This window comes from Schistocerca americana, chromosome 3 (genome assembly GCF_021461395.2).
Source record: "Schistocerca americana isolate TAMUIC-IGC-003095 chromosome 3, iqSchAmer2.1, whole genome shotgun sequence".
In the NCBI taxonomy this organism is placed as follows: domain Eukaryota; kingdom Metazoa; phylum Arthropoda; class Insecta; order Orthoptera; family Acrididae; genus Schistocerca; species Schistocerca americana.
Genome location: NC_060121.1, coordinates 685,516,196 through 685,537,092, shown reverse-complemented (window position 1 = coordinate 685,537,092; position 20,897 = coordinate 685,516,196). Strand labels below are relative to the sequence as shown.

The following is a 20,897-nucleotide window of genomic DNA, read 5'->3' as shown; positions in this document are numbered from 1 at the left end:
GGAAGTGGGGTTGCATGTTCTTTTGTCTGAACTTTGGTGTTACCTTTTATTTATTTACAGCAATTACACTTATTTTCTAAAGAAAAATGTAGTAATTGGAAGTAGGAAATTATAAATGTATCGTGTAATTTAAAAAGGGAATAAAAGAAGACAGGAATGAGTTGATATAGATATTCCTTCACCAACACCACCTGTGGAAGGGGACTTGGTATTCATCTTCAATTCCAGCTTCCAAATTTGGTTATACCCATATTAGTATTATCCACATGAACATCCCGCTTCAGGATAACTCAGTTTGTTCCGTACATACGGATCTAATCTATGACGATGTTGTTTGTTAGGGTGCTGTGTGAGTTGATGTTTGTTACGTTACATAACAACTACTAATACTAGGTTCGTTAGTATAGGAATTCAGGATGGATTTGGAACAATATCCTGCATATTTTAATTAGATTAAGTTATACACTGTTCCTACACATCTGTAGGAGAAATAACAAGCCACCACTAACCTACTATTAGTGTTGTAAAACAATAATTTCACTCCCATTCTTTCTGACATGCAGTCGATTCTTGCTTTCAGCAACGCTGAAGAAACACACTTCTAGACATTAGATCTCATTTCCTATTGCTGCATGGGTGCTAGCAAGCAAAGTTTTCATCGATGACTTCGCGTTTGGCGCGGATAACGAAAATGAAGCTATCGCTATGTATTACGAACTAACGGCCGTCATGAAACTATTGAACGCGGACCACTACTTCAGTTGCAATACATATAGGGATATGAAGAGCGAGAAGTTTGTACAAGACTCAGATCTTAGGTATACTGGAATATAGCAATGTACAACTTTTGCATCAACACTGAGCATGTTAAAGAAAAATTACCTAACAGCAGTACTATAAAAAATAAACTGTCACACGCCATAACTAAAGTTTGTGACCCACTATGACTATTCTGTGTCAATCATGACAAGACTATTATTCCAAGGAACTTGGTGCAGGGGAATTGACTGGAATCATTAGCTATCTAACAATGTAGCAGCACAATGGAATACATGGGTATACCCTCCACTGTGCTGGATTTGTATCCCACGGTGGATATCAGCTACTAAAAATCACGATGTCCAGATTCACAAGTGTACGGGGCAGCTCTCTAAATCCACAGTGTTTACACGGCAACACTATAATTCACTTAGCCTGTAGCAAGAATAAATCAGTACTTGTCAGAAGATAACATTGTCATATCTGGAATTTGTAGGAGCACTCGTTAAGCACAATTAACAAGCCATTTTTGCACAGCAGCAGGGTACGATATTACTTACATGGTGTTGTAGACGGATGTTGTAGTGACCTTAGATTGTATAAGCAGTGATGTTAATCGATGGAAGAGTTACATTTGTAACAGAGTGGCAAAAATACATGCACATACGTCCACCAATCAATAGAGACATTGTCCTGGACATAATAGCGCACTTCATCATCCAACATAGAGACTTTTTGGCAGTCAAATTCAATCTGCGATTGTTTGGTTGAAAGGAACGCTGTTGCGTGCGTGCCCGGCAGAACTATCAAGTACACCCAGTACGCGTCACGGCCTCTCAGAAGGAAAAAGAAATATAAAACATGCAAATGCCCTCACTGTACCTTCCAGCCTCATAGAAATTTCCTACTAGAGACTAATTTGCAAAACATGGCTCGCTTTACAGGTAATATTCGTCACAAAGATAACCTTGCTATGTAGTGAACGGCAGTCGTGCTCTAAAGTGCACGTATTTACTAGATCAGAACAGTCCAACGACTGTGTTTCATGCGGGAAATCCACGCACTCAAGAATAGTAAACGAATTTTCTAAAAATTATTTCGAGCAGTTAGTCCATGAGCCCAGGCGAATAGTAAACGATTGTGAAAACACACTTGATCTCCCAGCAACAAATAATCCTGAGTTAATAACGAGCATCAAAACCGATTTAGGGATTAGCGAACACCGGGTTGTCAGGCAACGGCCTTGCCGCAGCGGATACACCGGTTCCCGTCAGGTCACCGAAGTTAAGCGCTGTCGGGCATGGCCGGCACTTGGATGGGTGACCATCCGGGCCGCCATGCGCTGTTGCCATTTTTCGGGGTGCACTCAGCCTCGTGATGCCAACTGAGGAGCCACTCGACCGAATAGTAGTGGCTCCGGTCAAAGAAAACCCTCATAACGACCGGAGGTGTAGTGTGCTGACCACACGCCCCTCCTATCAGCATCCTTCGCTGAGGATGACACGGCAGTCGATGGTCCCGATGGGCCGCTTGTGGCCTGAAGACAAGAGTGCGAACACAGGGTTGCCGGAGCGAGACTGAATATTGTAATCCCCAAATCCTCGATAAATAAGCGAAAAATTACCTAATCAAAAAAGTAGAAGAAAGTTCAGTTGACGCGTTCCTGAGACACAATCCCCATTCATTCCAAATTAATAATATAAGTGTAGACCAGATGTAGCTTAAATTCAAAGAAATTGTATCTGCAGAAATTGAGGGATTTATACCAAATAAATTAACAAACGACGGAGCTGATCCTCCTTGGTACACAAAACGGGTTGGAACACTGTTGCAAAAACAACGAAACAAACATGCCAAATTTAAACAGACGCAAAATCCCCAAGATTGGCGATCTTTTATAGAAGCTCGAAATTTAGTGCGGTCTTCTATGCGAGATGCCTATAACAGTTTCCACAACGAAACTTTGTTTCGAAACCTAGCATAATATCCAAAGAGATTCTGGTCGTATGTGAAGTATGTTAGCGGCAAGAAACAATCAATGCCTTCTCTGCGCGATAGCAATGGAGGTATTATCGAAGACAGTGCTGCCAAAGCAGAGTTACTGAACACAGCCTTCCGAAATGCCTTCACAAAACAAGATGAAGTAAATATTCCAGAATTCGAATCGAGAACAGCTGCCAACATGAGTAACGTAAAAGTAAATATCCTAGGAGTAGTGAAACAACTTTAATGACTTAATAAAAGTAAGTCTTCTGGTCCGGACTGTATACCAATTAGGTTCCTTTCGTAGTATGCTGATGCATTAGCTCCTTACTTTACAATCATATACAACCGTTCACTCTACGAAAGATCCGTACCCAAAGACTAGAAAGTTGCACAGGTCACAGCAATATTCAATAAAGGTAGTAGGAGTAATCCACTAAATTACAGGCCCATATCGTTAACGTCGATATGCAGCAGGATTTTAGAACATATCTTGTGTTCGAACATTAAGAATTACCTCGAAGAAAACGGTCTATTGACACACAGTCAACATGGGATTAGAAAACATCGTTCCTGTGAAACACAACTAGCTCTTTACTCACATGAACTGTTGAGTGGTATTGACAAGGGATTTCAGATTGATTCCGTATTTCTGGATTTCCGGAAGGCTTTTTACACTGTACCACACAAGCGGCTCGTAATGAAACTGCGTGCTTATGGAATACAGTCTCAGTTATGTGGTTGGATTTGTGATTTCCTGTCAGAGAGGTCACAGTTCGTAGTAATTGACGGAAAGGTCATCTAGTAAAACAGAAGTGATTTCTGGCGTTCCCCAAGGTAGTGTTATAGGCCCTTTGCTGTTCCTTATCTACATAAACGATTTGGGAGACAATCTGAACAGCCGTCTTCGGTTGTTTGCAGATGACGCTGTCTTCTATCGACTAATAAAGTCATCAGAAGATCAAAAGAAATTGCACAACGATTTAGAAGAAGTAACGGAATGGTGCGAAAAGTGGCAGTAGACCCCAAATAACGAAAAGTGTGAGGACATTCGCATGAGTGCTAAAAGGAACTCGTTAAAACTGCGGTTACACGATAAATCAGTCTAGTCTAAAAGCCGTAAATTCAACTAAATACCTGGGTCTTACTATTACGAACAACTTAAATTGGAAGGAACACATAGAAAATGTTGTGGGTAAGGCTAACCAAAGACTGCGTTTTATCGGCAGGACACTTAGAAAATGTAACAGACCTACTAAGGAGACTGCCTACACTACGCTTGCCCGTGCTCTTTTAGAATACTGCTGCGTGGTGTGGGATCCTTACCAGGTAGGACTGACGGAGTACATCGAAAAAGTTGAAAGAATGGCAGCACGTTTTGTATTATCACGAAATATGGGAGAGTGTGTCACAGAAATGATACAGCATTTGGGCTGGAAATCATTAAAAGAAAGGCGTTTTTCGTTGCAACGTTATCTTCCCACGAAATTCCAATCACCAGCTTTCTCCTCCGAATGCGAAAATATTTTGTTGACACCGACCTACATAGGGAGGAACGATCACCACGATAAAATAAGGGAAATCAGAGCTCGTATGGAAAGATATAGGTGTTCATTCTTTCCGCGCGCTATTCGAGATTGGAATAATTGAGAATTGTGAAGGTGGTTCGATAAACCTCTGCCAGGCACTTAAATGTGATTTGCAGAGTATCCATGTAGATGTAGGTAACGAAAGACTCTCAATTTCGACGATTTCATCCAGTCACTGAAGACGATCTCCTTCGTCTGGAAGGTAGACTACACTATGCGTGCTTGACCAGTGGACAACGAAATCCAGTACTCCCTGACTGGCCATATCACTTTACGAAACTCCTCATGTTCCAAATACAAATGATCTTCATTATTTTTTCCGAACTTCCGAAATAATGTTGGATACTTAAAGGTCGTCAAACCGTTAAAAGTGTGTTGGATATATTTTTACCATGCAACAAGATCACGCATACTCCAAGAGGACAACAAACTAAGGCTCCACGAGCTATAGATCGAGTAAGATCATCCAAATCTTTTATTGTCACTTTGCAAATACTCTATGCAGGGTGGTCAGTAACAGTCTGAAAAGTTTGTAAGGGTGTTGCAGAGTTGTGTTAAGAAGCGACTGTTCACAAAAAATTCAATTTGTTACGCCGTTTCCGAGTTCATTGGCATTTACGTTTGCCACTCACGTCGTTTCGTGTGCAAATTCAAGCAGCCTGCCAGAGACGATGTCGCCAAACTTGTTCTTCATATGGTTTCCTAAAAATGAACAATAACGCTGTACAAAAATAGCACATAGGACGGGAGCCAACGATTGGACCCGAACCAAAGGCTGAGAAGTCTCGTGCGCTATCATGTACGCTATGAGAACAACTTATAATTGTATCTGGCGGACTGTTTGAATTTTCGCGCGTAACTGCCTCACTGGCTAAATCGATACAGACCAAGAAACTTACGTCACTGATTTCATGTAGTGTTGATATTTGTGATCTGACTCATTGTAAATTCATTGTAATACATCTGTGAGTGTAAATAAAGAGCCGGCCGGGGTAGCCGAGCGGTTCTAGGCGCTACAGTCTAGAACCGCGCGACTGCTACGGTCGCAGGTTCGCATCCTGCCTCGGGCGTGGATATGTGTGATGTCCTTAGGTTAGTTAGGTTTAAGTAGTTCTAAGTTCTGGGGAACTGATGACTTCAGAAGTTACGTCCCATAGTGCTCACAGCCATTTGAACCATTTTTTGTAAATAAAGGGCTGTGGAACAGTGGATTAATTACTTGCTATTGACATCACTGCACTGAACCACACGAAATTATTTTTAACATATGTATTTATAGTACTTTGTTTATCCCATGACCTAATGTATTAATTATTTATCTGTGTGCTGTGTAAGTTATATCGCGGTTTTTCCTCTCATTTATTTAATTTATTTAGCTAATGCTTCATGATACCAGATAATGTGTAATTCTGAACTTCCGTTTGATCCATTATATCTCTCCATGTATGTAAGACAACAGTTGTTAGATCTGACCTACATAATGCGGTTAACAAATCTTAGGAGCCAAGTCGCTAGGTTTGAAAACTGCTCATAGACGGCCGTAATGTTAGATATTCTAAAGACTAATAAAGGTATTTAAAATAAAAAATGGGTGCAGGTCCTCGGGAGAAGAATAATGTCATTGAGTTATCTGGTAGTTTAATTAAGTTGCAGAGACAATGACGTTATTCCCAACTTCGATAAAATTTTGTTCTATTATAAGTTTGTAGGCTTCCACGACCAGTTTAAGTTTGAATAAAATCATTTTGGGTGTTAGTCTGCGTCATTACATATAAGTGTTTTGTAGTGACGTGGCCTAACACCCAAAACGATTGTCTTCAAATTGTCGACTATCCTCAACACCGCTAATGTGAATAACATCAAACACAAATCATATCCGACATTGCTAGAAGAAAGGATTTTCTTCAGTTTATTGAATTATATTCTATTCCCATAGAATGGTGACCTTTTATTTGGACTGAGAAATGAGAGCAAGATTTTTTTCTCTCTGTTAGGACAGGGTGTGGAGCGTGACAAGCTTTTCAAAATATGTACACCTATAAACTCGTGTCTACGCTGAAATGTGCCTGTCAGAGGGCTCATCCAACGACTTCCACACTGTAGTCTCCTGTTCCACTCTCCGACTGCTAGTGGAAAAACGAAGATATATATTTTCAGGATGGCTCTAATTTCTCTTATTTTATTACGATGATCATCTACACCTATGTACGCGAGCGCCAACAGAATATTTTCGCATTCGGAGGAGAAAGTTGCTGATTGAAACTCCGTGGAAAGGTCGCCTTTGTTATAATGGTTGCCACCTCAAATTGGGTATCATATGCGTGACACTCTCTTCCCCGTTTTGCTATAGTACAAAACGAGCTGCCATTAGAACTTTCTCGATATCCTTCTCCGGTCCTCTCTGAGGACGAGCAAGAGTAGTGTTGAAGTCTCTTTGGTGAATTAGTAGCATCTTCTAAGTGTTTTTATTATTTATTTAGCGTATGGCCAATACAGACATATCATGAAATTACATATACATATGTACATATTGACACACAAGAAACTTAAGTTTGTCTTTACAACTGAATATCCAGTCCTTCAATCCAGCGCACTGCATCTGTAGTTGCTAGCAGGAAGTCCTCTTTGGCGCCGTGATAGGCTCGAATCCTGCATTCACTGACGATGTGGTGAACAGTCTGGTATGGAGCCCCGCAGTCACAAGCTGGATCAGGCAGCTTGTTCCACTTAAAGAGAGCATCCCTGCATCGCCCATGGCTGGTAGGGATTCTGTTGAGAGTAGACCACGTCTTGCGTGGTAAGTCGAATCCACTTGGAAGTTTAGCACCTGAGAAGATGTTATGCAGGTGCACATCTGTCACTGCTTCCCACCGACCTTTCCATTCTTCAAGAGGTTTGAAATTCTTAGCCACCATGTCAGCAGCATCGCACAGAGTTGGATGACGTGATTTCAGTCTCTTGCGATTTAAAAGTGGCAGGTCGCTATGCACGGGTAGGTTAGAATTCCTGGAGATCTTGTGGAATTCTCTCATAAGGGCAGTACATCTGCGTAGATCAGGAGGCATTATACCAGTTAACAGTGGAAGCCAATAAACTGGAGTAGATCTGATTGTGCCAGATATTATGCGCATTGTCGTATTCAACTGGGTATCAACAAGCCTTGTATGATGACTATTCATCCAAACAGGTGCACAATACTCAGCACTTGAGTATACCAAGCCCAGAGCTGAAGTTCGCAGGGTGGTTGCTGAAGATCCCCAGGTAGTTCCGCATAGCTTATGGAGGATGTTGTTTCGAGTCCTCAGCTTTTGAGCTAAGTTAAGAAGGTGTTGTTTGAAGCATAGTGTACGATCCAGGGTGACACCAAGATATTTTGGGTTCCAGTTGTGATGAAGAATTCTGCCTCTGAAACTTACCTCCAGTTTTACGTTCGCCAACTGGTTATTTAGATGGAAGCAACACACTTCTGTTTTACTCACACTGGGTTGGAGTCTCCAGATTTTGAAGTAATTGTCTAATGCAGACAGGTCATTGGCTAAAATCTCTTCTGTTGTCTTCATTTCCTGGTGTTTGACGGCTAGAGCCAGATCATCGGCATAGCAGTATTTTCTGGACGAAGTGTAAGGTAGATCAGATAGATATAGGTTGAACAGTAAGGGTGAGAGAACTGATCCTTGAGGCAATCCGTTGTTCAGCTTCCTCTCCTTACTTATGTTGCTTCCAGTGACATAGAGTGTTCTTCTAACAAGACGCAGCGTTTGGTTCGCCTTATCCACAAAATGATCTACAAGGGGCAGTCAAGTATAAGCACATATAAAAATGTAAGTAAACTGTTTCTTATTTCAAAAGTAATCGCCTGGGCTGTTAACACACTGCTCCCACTGTGAGACAAGACGGTCAATGCCTTCACGGAAAAGTGGTTGCGGTTTCCTGCAGAACCATGATCGTACCCAGGCGTGGAGCTCTTTGTCCAAATCAAATCGACGACCACGTATATCTTTCTACAGGGCTCCAAAAACATGGAAATCGTACGGGGAGATATAACATCCACGAGATATGTATTTTTTTATTACAAGTGGAATATGAACGTGCGGAAAATTACGTAACTCAATAACATTCATCAGTTATGTAATTATTTCTTAAAAAGATGATATTATGTAAAACAGAGACAATATTCGTTTCATATTCTTTGTTAATCTATGTCATTCTTTTCTTTTGTTTTGTACCCTTTTGTCGTCTTCTTCTGACGCACGTTGCCGACGCAAGACGCGAATCGATTTGAGGTCTGTTGAATGGAAAACAATTAATGTACAACTATTGTACTTTTATGTTCATTTGCTGGTAAAAACAAACAGAGAGCCAAATGCGTTAAAACTATTTATGATTAATTATTGAAAATTCACTTCATCTTTTAATTATAATTTTGTATTAATTGTTTTATCATAGCTGCAAGAAGCGCAGCCATTGTTAGTTGCGATTATATAGCAACTTCGTCTGTAGTTCTAGTTGAAAAAAGCATGGGTTTGTGTTAAACTAATTTGCAAAACAATTTAATAATTTTTTTATTGGTGGCATCAGTTTAAATGATTAATTATTTATTGAGCAAAGGAAAATCTTAATTAAAAAAGAAATCCTCGATCTTTTGTTGGCGGCCATCTTAACTTTTATCACAGCGGCAAATTTAAATTACTTGAAACTGCAAACAATATTCCGATGTGTAAGAAATAAATGTGCACCGGTGGTACTGAACTCTATTTATAAAAGAAAAAATTAATCGAATCAGACTGCATTTTCTAAGAACAGTACTTATGGTATTTATTGCTGATGTATGAGGCCAAAATTAAACTACGTACGAATCACGGAGAAAGATATTTCTGGTAGCATACGTCAGTGTTGTGTGCTGGTGGTATTCTGTGGTTCCTTTTCATGATCAATTTGCTAAGAATAATTAAATCCATCGAAGACAAAAATTATTAAAGCTCTGATGTACGATCTGTAATTTTAGTGATATGAACACAACTTACAGTCAACATTATTACACTACGTCAGGTGGAATTCTTGTGCAATTTGAACAAAATAATTATCCGCGAGAAGTTGTAGTATGAATAATGCCTTATACATGTGTATAATATAGTCAGTATAATTTACAAAATCAAATCAATGCAACTGCTAAAAAAAAAAAAAAAAAAAAAAGAACCAGAGTGAATTCAAACCGCAGAATACATACCATTGGGTATCATATCATCCATATTCATTGCATTTGTCCATGTTGATGATACGCGAAAACCGCCACAGAGAGATCGAGACAGTAGGCGCGCCGATACTCATTAAGAACGTAGACGAAGTCAGGTGGCTTGAGTCACGAGCCTGGTGGTGACTTCAGAAGATTAAATACAGTAGGGAGAGCACGGTATGGAACGAGTCATCAGCGGCTCGAGAGCACTAGAATTATGCCGTACGTGTAGGTCAAAAGGAGTTGATGAGTCCCCTATGAGGCTCTACAATTTTGTGTCTTCATATTTACATTTAGATATATTGTTTCGTTGCATATTTATATACTTTGTAAGGACAAGTGTCGAACGCATACCAACGAGTTGGACATTTCCTCACATTAAACCTGTACCTACGTGAACTTGGTTCCTCCACAAAATTTAGATTGAAGCAGTGACTGATGGCAGTACCACGAAGTTTAATATAATTTATCCTGTTTTATCATTAACTGATAGTCTATAAGAAATTCGTTGTGAGCCTAGAGAAAACCATGCTAGCACCACAATAAATTATTTTTTCATTGATCGTATTAAGTCGCGAATTTTCACTATAGAGTTTGAAGGTCGTTGAGCGTCTTCGGTGAATGAAAGATCTGGAAAAGTGCTGTGTCATTCAATTATCACATTCCGTGGCTGTGGGTCGGAATTACTCCCTCGGATAGTATCATCAAATCATCTGGAAATTAGGATTGTGTAAGTGTTAGAAATTCTCCTATTTGTACCCTTCGCTTCGTATAGATTGTAAGTTCTCTAATATTGTTATACAGATTGCCAACTTACCACATTTCGGGAAAGTCACCACCCACACATCGTCAGGGTAGACTTCGAAGTTTGTGAAGCGCTGCCACATGTCTGGGTAGAGACTCGTGACGACGGAACGCGACGGCGTGACCCTCCACAGCGGCGATTTGAAAATCCCAGGGCAGGCAGCTGCCACCCGCAGACCAAACTCGTCCTGCAGCTTCTCGAACTTGGGCTCGAACATCGTCTGCAGCACAAGGTACTCTCGTTAGTCTCGCTTAGTAATTCCCTCTCCGTGCACTTTATCCTACCAGTACTCATCTATACAGGGTGTTCCATAACTTTAGCGACATGATTATTCAGATATTACAGGATACAAAATTCAGTACATGGATATAAGGGACTTTGGTACGGAATAAATGTTTACTTATTTATTGACTTAGGCAAATTTTACTTTACGGCAACAGCAGCATATCGTACCGACCATCAAACTGACGAACGCGAATCGCGATGCATTTTAGGACATGTTTTTTGCTCGCGTATCGTGTCGTTTCTGGAAACCCAGAATCTACTCTGTAGGAATCAACATGGATTCCGGAAACAGCGATCGTGTGGGACCCAACTCGCTTTATTTGTTCATGAGACCCAGAAAATATTAGATACATGCTTCCAGCTAGATGCCATTTTCCTTGACTTCCGGAAGGCGTTCGATACAGTTCCGTACTGTCGCCTGATAAACAAAGTGAGTCTACAGAATATCAGAACAGCTGTGTGGCTGGATTGAAGAGTTTTTAACAAACAAAACACAGCATGTTGTTCTCAATGGAGAGACGTCTACAGACGTTAAAGTAACAGGTGGCGTGCCACAGGAGAGTGTTATGGGACCATTGCTTTTCACAATATATATAAATGACCTAGTAGATAGGGTCGGAAGTTCCATGCAGCTTTTCGCGGATGAAGAGTTTTTAGCAAACACAACACAGCATGTTGTTCTCAATGGAGAGACGTCTACAGACGTTAAAGTAACCTCTGGCGTGCCACAGGGGAGTGTTATGGGGTCATTGATTTTCACAATATATATAAATGACCTAGTAGATAGGGTCGGAAGTTCCATGCAGCTTTTCGCGGATGATGCTGGAGTATACAGAGAAGTTGCAGCATTAGAAAATTGCAGCGGAATGCAGGAAGATCTGCAGCTGGTAGGCACTTGTTGCAGCGAGTGGCAACTGTCCCTTAACATAGACAAATGTAATGTATTGCGAATACATAGAAAGAAGGATCCTTTATTGTACGATTATATGATAGCGGAACAAAAACTGGTAGCAGTTACTTCTGTAAAATATCTGGAGTATGCGTAGGGAACGATTTGAAGTGGAATGATCATATAAAATTACTTGTTGGTAAGGCGGGTGCGAGGTTGAGAATCATTGGGAGAATCCTTAGAAAATGTAGTCCATCAACAAAGGAGGTGGCTTACGAAACACTCGTTCGACCTATACTTGAGTATTGCTCATCAGTGTGGGATCCGTACCAGGTCGGGTTGACAGAGGACATAGAGAAGATCCAACGAAGAGCGGCGCGTTTCGTCACAGGGTTATTTGGTAAGCGTGATAGGGTTACGGAGATGTTTAGCAAACTCAAGTGGCAGACTCTGCAAAAGAGGCGCTCTGCATCGCGGTGTAGCTTGCTATCCAGGTTTCGAGAGGGTGCTTTCCTGGATGAGGCATCGAATATATTGCTTCCCCCTACTTATACCTCCCGAGGAGATCACGAATGTAAAATTAGAGAGATTCGAGCGCGCACGGAGGCTTTCCGGCAGTCGTTCCTCCCGCGAACCATACGCGACTGGAACAGGAAAGGGAGATAATGACAGTGGCACCTAAAGTGCCCTCCGCCACACACCGTTGGGTGGCTTGTGGAGTGTAGATGTAGATGTATTAAATATGAGCCACTGAATAAACGGAATTACGATTTTCCTCAAATTATTTTGTGCGTTTAACTATTTGTCGAGATTTTCGGTCAGCTTTCTCTGACTAATTCCATCCAGTCTCTCGTAAATTTCTGTCCAGAACGATAAAGTTCTCCCAATGGGGGTGGCGCTTCTTGTACATTTGTTCGGCCGTCCGAGCGTTACATCACGGTGCACCATATATGAAGAGTATATCTGTTAGTCCTTATGAAGAGTAATGCACCATCTGCCACAACCAGTGCTGAATTGTAAATTGTGGTTACGTGCGCTTGGAAAAATTACTGACATTTGTTATGAAACACAAGCGTTTGAAATCACGTGCCTCAGACACATTGCTGACAAAAGCCTTCTAACGCCTGTAGTATTCCTTCTGGCTATTGGTTCCAGAAGAAAAATACTCGACTGAGGATCCTCCAAATGGTTCAAATGGCTCTGAGCACTATGCGACTTAACTTCTGAGGTCATCAATCGCCTAGAATTTAGAACTAATTAAACCTAACTAACCTAAGGACATCACACACATCCATGCCCGAGGCAGGATGCGAACCTGCGACCGTAGCGGTCGCTCGGCTCCAGACTGTAGCGCCTAGAACCGCACGGCCACTCCGGCCGGCGAGGATCCTCCACCCTTTGTACTATTTAGGCCCTAATTTTTGGGACATCTTATACACAATGGCGTTACGCAGTATTATTTTAATTATTTTGACAACCAAAAATTCTTCAAGTCAATAAATTCGCTGTCATGAAGCAGTAGCGTTTTCTCTGCAACGCGGTTGAAATAATCATATTCCTATTACCGCCAATAAGATCCAAAAAGGTTTTGAGAAATCATACTTCTTTCACATAACAGAGTTTACGCCTCCACTATATGTTACAAACACTTCCCTCTCAAGTTATGGGATAAACAAACTAAGCGAGGTAAGAACTGAGTTGTGCGTTGCATTTACCCATAACGTTACGGACATCACTGATACGACATATCTCTACTGCATAACAAATACATCCTGTGATGAATTCTGTATAACAAGTTGAAAATGTAAGCAAGACTGATAAGTCTTTTGTTGCCAGTGCACTACCATTTGTGATATTTGAAAACACCTCTCTTATCGACTCCAAGTTTCAAATGGCCACTGGTTAAAGCCGATATCGTCCCAAGCCCTCAAAACACCTTCCAAGAAGGTATGAGAATTCTGCTTTTCTTCCAGCATTACTACCCCCACAGCACCGTCGAAAAACCTCTGTATAGTGTGGAAGCAATCGAGAGGAATCAACCTCCATTTGTCCACTCATTGAGTCGACATGTCTTTTGATGATGCCATTGATATTACCAGTGTCTGTGAAAGGCTGTTAACCTTGTTCGAGCTCAAGGCTGGTACTCACTGTTCACATCTAACATTTGTGACGCTTTACAGGCTATTATTGCTTTTCGTTGCTTTGTCCCTAGTTTATCAAACCCCATTGCATTCAACAGAACTGCTATCCTGAGAAGATGATATATTTTAGATGCTTCGTGTTTTCTTTCTTTTAGTGTTTCCTATAGGGGATCTGAAAACATGTTTTGGAAATTGCAAGATGTCATTTCCTTGGGACATAGAAACGTTCTGCGACATAACGTCCGCCATTTGAAATCTCATCTGAAATTTGTTGTTAAGTGGTAGTTCAATTAATAGCAAATTCTGTGAGAATTCATGGCTTGTGTAGAAAAAGAAAATGTGAAAAATGTCTTGACAATTCTAAGCGATTTTCACATTTAGAGGCACCAGTAAAGTAACGAATTAAATAGCGTACCTAAGCGACACACAACGTTACCGTGCTGCCTTCATATATGCATTCCTGTCTGCACGCCGTAAGGTGGTAGCTAAGCGTGACCAGCATCACTCAAGCGTTCCGGTCTTGCCTTTATCATGCCGTTCTTGACTGTATGATTCTCTCCCCAGCAAATCGTTGCAGGTTATATCATCTACGTGACATGAAGCAGATAACAGCAGTTATCAAGCAAAATAGCTAGGAACAAGTCAATTATTGATTCTCTCTTCCGTGACTAGAGATAGGAGATCAAGAAAATATCCATAACTCACTTTCATACATTTCTCTTGAATCAAATAAAAATGGTTTTATTTCCTTCCAGAAACTTAAAAACGTAATGAAGAAGGGTAGAATATTCGTGAAATTCAAAAAGCGCTCGCAGAGGGTATTGTCACTACCAAGTGCGTCACAGACGATAATTATTGGTCGTTTTAATTGTTACCAAGGCGTTGTGGATATATGTGTGCTACTTTAACGGACGGATAAGCACATGAGACTGTCTTATAACGTCAAGAAACGTATCTAGAAGAGTTCCGCAGTTGTAATCTGAGCCCTTTACTGGGCATGGGGATTCGGTCTACAAACACCACATGTGTCTTTTGAAACGATTCTTAATTTCAACAGACGCAGAGATTTTCTTTCTTAACTGCATGTCATACACTCCTTAGTGATCTTCCACTTTATTCATTTATTACTCATAAGCACTTCAAAGGACTGCAGACTTCGTTTACTAGCTGCTCCATTGATAGGGATAATCATTAGAGATTTGATCATTACAGATTTCCCCTGATCAAATGGAGTTTATCATAAGATGCTGAAAATTCACACATGTAAAGGAAAAAGTCTCTGGTGGTTACATGAAGGATACTCTAAAGTCCAGAAGATGCCATGGAAGCATCCAGAGCCAGTGTCTTTTACAGAAGAAACAACCCACAACTATGCAGGCAAAGTCACGCTCACAGCGTTTAGTGTCCAACGCAGATACTGATGGACCTCCTAGCAACATGTGCTGCTTTCATTGTGCCATACAGTGCTTCACTGCTGTGAAATTCTGGGGCAGAGAGGGAGCGGTGGGCGACAGGTATCCAAGAGATGTCGTTTTCACCGAAGGTTGTCAGGCTTCTGCAATATTTCGCAACCCACGCCTTTCCCGAACGGAAACACTTTGCCGCCAGTTGGAAATTTACTCGCGTTTCTGCCAACAATGATGTTAGACTGCTTTCCCAAGTCACAGTATGCCTTTTGCAGCAAATAACTGGCTTCTAAAAGCTTCTACAATGTAGGGCGCCTGCACAAGTATACATAGACCAACATCTGTGCCAAATTTCGTCGTTATCAATACAGAATCGTCAGAAGAAATAGTCAAGAAACGCCCCTCGAGAACAGTCCGACAGCAGCAAAGACAGTCAACCACAGACGCAAATCTCTCATTCTTTTCGTTCTATACTACATGATTCACGATCTCGTCGACAATCTTCGATAGAGATTCACAATCGGAGACTTAATTTTCTCAAGTAAAATACACTTTTTAAGCTTCTTATGCGTTATGAGTATAAATGGATCGCTTCGTTACGGTACACAGCTGTAACAGAGTCGCATTTTCATGTATTCCTGTCTTCAGACATTCAGACATTAGCAGCTGCTGTCGTTTACAGTTGAGGCACTGAATCCACAATAGGCTACGAACACTGTGAGCTAGTTGCCATAATACGGTTACTACGAGGCAGTAGTAGGGCAAGACAGATTCAACGTCAGTGAACCTATTGTTCTCATGTCCCTGCCCCCTCCACCTGTATCCGCCTCCTCCCGACACGTGGCGAAATCACAGAACAACGGGGCTGGCGCGAACTCAGTGGGCCTACTTGTCTCCTTATCTCACGATATTATTTGCCCACTCACCCTCCTCTCCCCTATTCTGGGCACCAGTGAGGCCATAGAACTACAAGACAGGTTCAACCTCAATGGGGGCCCTTGTTGTAATACAGCGATTTCACCGATAAGATAAGCTGCATCAGCCTTCCCTCCCCTCCCGCCCCTCCCCCCCTGACATATGGCCAGGTGATCGAATCGTAGAGCTGGTATTGGGACAAGTGGCCATTGTTCTCATGCATCGAGGTCACTGGACCCCTTATCCTCTTCCCGTTGGTTAGTAGGAATGATGTTCCCCATTATATCACCTCCCCAATATTTATTATCTCAATTGTGTGAGTTTTGTTATTCATTCGTGCTCTGTACTCCAGAGTGACAGGAACATGACTGTATGTGGGAGGTATGTCTTATAAATAACAGTAGTAAATCAATGTCAAGTTTATTGTTGCAATAATTATTGTCAATCGCTCCCCTCCTCCCCGTCCGTCGAGGCCTATAATCTGTAGTGAGATGGAAAATCAGCAACAGAGGTATCCTGCTTAGAAAATAGCAGTAAATATTACTATGATATAGGTGACACATGTTTCAGTGATGGAAGCGATCTGTCGATTTGATGGAATGATGTTTCTTCTGAAGCGAAGAGACATAAATATTATTTATTTCCCGGCGTCATGTCACTCTTTTCAGTTCTGAGCGCCCAGTGAGCACTTAAAAATGACTAGAAAATAGTGTCTCCCGCCAAGTATGAGGGCCTGGTGAGAGATTTCTCCTGATATCTTGCAGCGCACGTGTAATACAAATGTCATGCGTTTCCTTCTGCATGAAATCTCTCGGCCGCACTCTGTAAGGGCAATGAAGACGCCCCAGTAGCATTTTCAATGGTAAGTGTTTGATCACCCACAATAGAACCAGTAAATGCCTCCGGAGATTCATCTCTGCTCACGTGAATAGCTAGCTATGAAAGCTACATTTTGGTACACACAACGAGCTGTAGACAAGCGTAAACATCTGACGGAAAAAGCCGGCGGCTGCCTTCTATGACGAGGCTTTTGGAAAGTTGATAGACGCTACGACAAATGTTTAAGTCGGAGCGGCGACTATACTGAGAAGTAGCTGCAAAGTGTAGCAAACTGTTGCAAATAAAACATTTGCGATTTTATTTCGCGGCCTTTCCGACCATATTCCCGAACAGCCCTCGTATTAATGCACATAGGAACCCGGCTGCCGGGTAAATACTCGAAACAGCGATGAGTCCAATACGTGTTTTGTATGCCAGTTCTGTCGTAGATTCCTGCAAGTGAACCTGAACCCAGAATATGTTTCATACGAACTTCATCGAGTTGCCCCAGGCGTTTCCACCTAGGCATTTTATGGCGCCCCTAACCGCTCTTATGATTGCTCCATCGGATACTCAACGTTGACTACACAGTGGAGTTACAGTCCACATTGAATGCATTTTCTCTCCAGAATATTTCGTGAGAATTACGTCGTTTATTTTCCATCACATATTCTGCGTTAATATAATGACTATATGAAACCCTTATGCAGTAAAGCGACATCGGTAGCAAAGTGTCATGTACTCACAACGGTTTTGAATACTGCGAGTCGCCTTGACAACTCTAGAAGGTGGATTTCTATACTAAAAGACTTGAATGTGTTGTTCTTACAGCAGTCCGTGAGTAATGCTACGTATGTATATGCTTTGTACTCGAAAAGAGGTAATCTTTGGCCAGTTACAAGTTACAAAAATACTGCAGGCAGTGCCGAACTTCACAACAAATGTGTAGTTAAGCGATATTGGAGGTGCAGGCTATAACCGTATCCGATATTTTTACAAGACCTTGAATCACTTAAGAATAACACACGCAGAACAGCGAGGTATGTGAAGATTTTGTGTATTCTGCGTTTTTTCTCACACGCTACTCGAGCGAAAGGGACTCCGATACTGGATTCAAGCGGGAGGTGGATATATCTCTTCCGTCTACTGCAATACGCTGTAGGTAATTTATTTTATAGTGATGTGCTCGAGTCTATTCAACACATCGCCACATTTTATTAAGGCTAATAACAAGACGTACACTTATAGGTAATGTAACTATCCTCTCTAAGCACATTCTCGTAAAATCTATACCAAGGACTCTCCGCCGCGTCGAGCTATTGCCAAAATTGCGATGTAACAACAGAAATATAACTGCTGACGACAAGGCAACATCGTTTCCTTTTCAAAAATGAAAAAAAGACGAAAATACGATAAGCAATTACGTGTTACTGTTTAAGAAACATACCCTTTCAAGTTGCTTAAGTATAATCATTTTAAAATAAGCGTGTTGTTCATTTTTCCCGCATACTATTCAAATGTGGAAGGCGCATGTGTGAACTTAATTCCTGTCTAGTTATTAGTAGTGCGATTTGCATTTTGCATACATTACCTAATCAAAAATTCCACAGTGCTGCGCTGGCTCTTTTTTTTCTTTCTTTTTCTTTTTTTTTAAAAAAAAGGAAGGTAGGCAGAGGGAGAGAGAGACAGGGCCTAACACCACACTGGGCTGTAGATAAGACCTACCACAGAGCATAAGGCGAAAGCATGTGCTTTAGGAATGATACGTTGCTATTAACGAGCCATCATCCTTATATATTGTCACAAATGGCGTTTTTTCATACAAAGTAATCCAAATGATCTGTGAAATAAACTGGACAAAAAGTAAGAAATGAAAACAATAATTTCCCTTGCAAATAAACTGACTCGACGCTGCATGTTATGTGACATATGTTTACATCTTTTGAAAACTTCCGTCCCCCACTCCTCCAGCCTAAAAAACCGGAATTATATCCCGCAACGTGTCATGCAGGCGATAAATAATTCTAGATTAGATACGTCCTGCTAGGTATTTGCAGGTATTCTACGGCGTTTTAATGTCAATAGCTTACTGTTTTTTATCATTAGAGTAGTAAGGAATGTGATATATAGCTTTTAGCTTCCATCAACATGCGAATATTACGGAAATGTTCATGAATTGAACTGGGGTTCCCTGGACGAAAAAAAATACATTCTTCTCGTGAAGCATCATTGTTCAAATTAAGAGAGCAGGCATTTCCGGCTGTCTGCAGTACGACTGTATTGCCACGAAAGTGTATTTCTTGAAGACAATAGAAGAGAAAATTGGCTAGTACGGATGTCTATAGGCAATCATTTTTCCCTCAGTAATTGCGAGCGGAATAGTAAAGGGAACGGGTAGTAGCTATACAAGAAACCATTCACCAAGCACTACACGACAGCTTGAGGAGTATGCCTGTAAGACTAGTTGAGCTCTACAATTTAGGAGTCATAACTGGAATTAACGTCATGATCAAAACAACATGCCACCCTGTCTCTGAGGACATGTTGGAGTCCAAAGAATCTCATCGGCCCCGACCTGCCGTACAGCTATGCACTTAGGCGAATGCAGTTAGCACCACCCGATATTTCTAAGATGCCTTGGGGTTCTTTAAGTATTGTGGAAATAGGCGTTGACCGTGAACTGCCGTGGGGTCCCGGTGTGTAGGTGTTGACTATACGGTTTAACGGATCTAAGGAAATGACGAACTGCACCATCCCTGATGCTGCTACTACCGAGATATACGCTCAATAGCAAGTCGATCAACCACGTCCTTCATGCTCAGACCTCCGACCATGTTTTGCTGTGGATCACAGAGGTGAGATGCGACTTCTCGAATCTGTTGCCGGTAAAAGGCAAGTTTGGTATTTTCCGTCTCGATATGGAATTTCGATGTGTGGTATAACACTTTAGCGTGGTTCCAGATTCAGGGGGAAAATGTTTCCCCAGCTATAATTTAGCAAAAAAATGGTTCAAATGGCTCTGAGCACTATGAGACTCAACTTCTGAAGTCATCAGTCCCATAGAACTTAGAACTACTTAAACCTAACTAACCTAAGGACATCACACACATCCATGCCCGAGGCAGGATTCGAACCTGCAACCGTAGCGGTCGCGCGGTTCCAGGCGGTAGCGCCTAGAACCGCTCGGCCACCCCGGCCGCGTATAATTTAGCACCTACGCATAATAATCATGTAGTCTGTGTTACCAATGTCCATCTGGTTTAATGGTATGTAAGTAAAACTGTACACAGATAGAGAATTACTCTAGTAGACATTGCAGATGCGTAACATTAAGTCTTCTCCAACAAATATCAATGTGCTCCCATACCCGTAAGCTGCTGCAATTTACGCGTTAAACACCGCGAAGAAACGCACTTGAAAATCCTGCAACTGACTATTGAACGGTTTTATTGCCGCCAACATACATTTCGCGTAGACAGGACAGAAAATATGGCTAGCACGGAAGCATATAGATAGACTTATTTCCGTAGCTCCACTTCCGAACAAGCAGGAAAGGGAATGACTAGTTATAAGTATTACCGTAAGTTACGAGGTAATACACGTTGACAACGCAGTATGTGACTGAATTACTAGAAAATGAAGGCATCATGACGTTGTCTTGAAGCGTACCCACCTCCCAGTACTTCTTTTTTTTCAACTTAACTGATTTTCTCAAAAGACTCACGTTTCCATTCTAAGATAGTAAAGGCGTCCGCTGCGCTGGGTCTTCCTCGTTATCTACGTGAACTTTTTCTTGATGACTGGGCAGAAAATTTTGTAGAATTGTAAGTGATACCATTTACTCCTGGGCTCCTGTGTTTTCGTATGATATTTATTATGTGTTCTATTACTTCTTCGGATATTGATTCTGATGAAGTAGTTGCCCAGTATTTTAGTGCGATAGACATACAAACAAACATGAGGCATCTGTGCTGTTTTTGTACAAAAATTGATCGTACTCCATGCAGCCTTTGGAAATGATCTTTGAACCCTTCCCACTTAACAAACGCATTCCTGCCTGCAGACAGGATATC

At 41.4% G+C, this 20,897-nt stretch overlaps 1 protein-coding gene and 1 pseudogene across 2 annotated transcripts in view; one reads left to right on the top strand and one right to left on the bottom strand.

Moving 5' to 3' along the window:
- LOC124605639 (luciferin sulfotransferase-like) overlaps window positions 1–20,897 on the bottom strand; it is a 749,478-nt gene that overhangs the window by 257,706 nt on the left and 470,875 nt on the right. For both annotated transcript variants that reach the window (XM_047137460.1, XM_047137459.1), the window contains exon 2: window positions 10,382–10,589. In XM_047137460.1, coding sequence (XP_046993416.1) covers window positions 10,382–10,586 — 205 coding nt within the window. In that variant the 5' untranslated portion in view covers window positions 10,587–10,589. The remainder of the gene's footprint in view (window positions 1–10,381; window positions 10,590–20,897) is intronic.
- LOC124607812 lies at window positions 1,993–2,110 on the top strand (annotated as a pseudogene).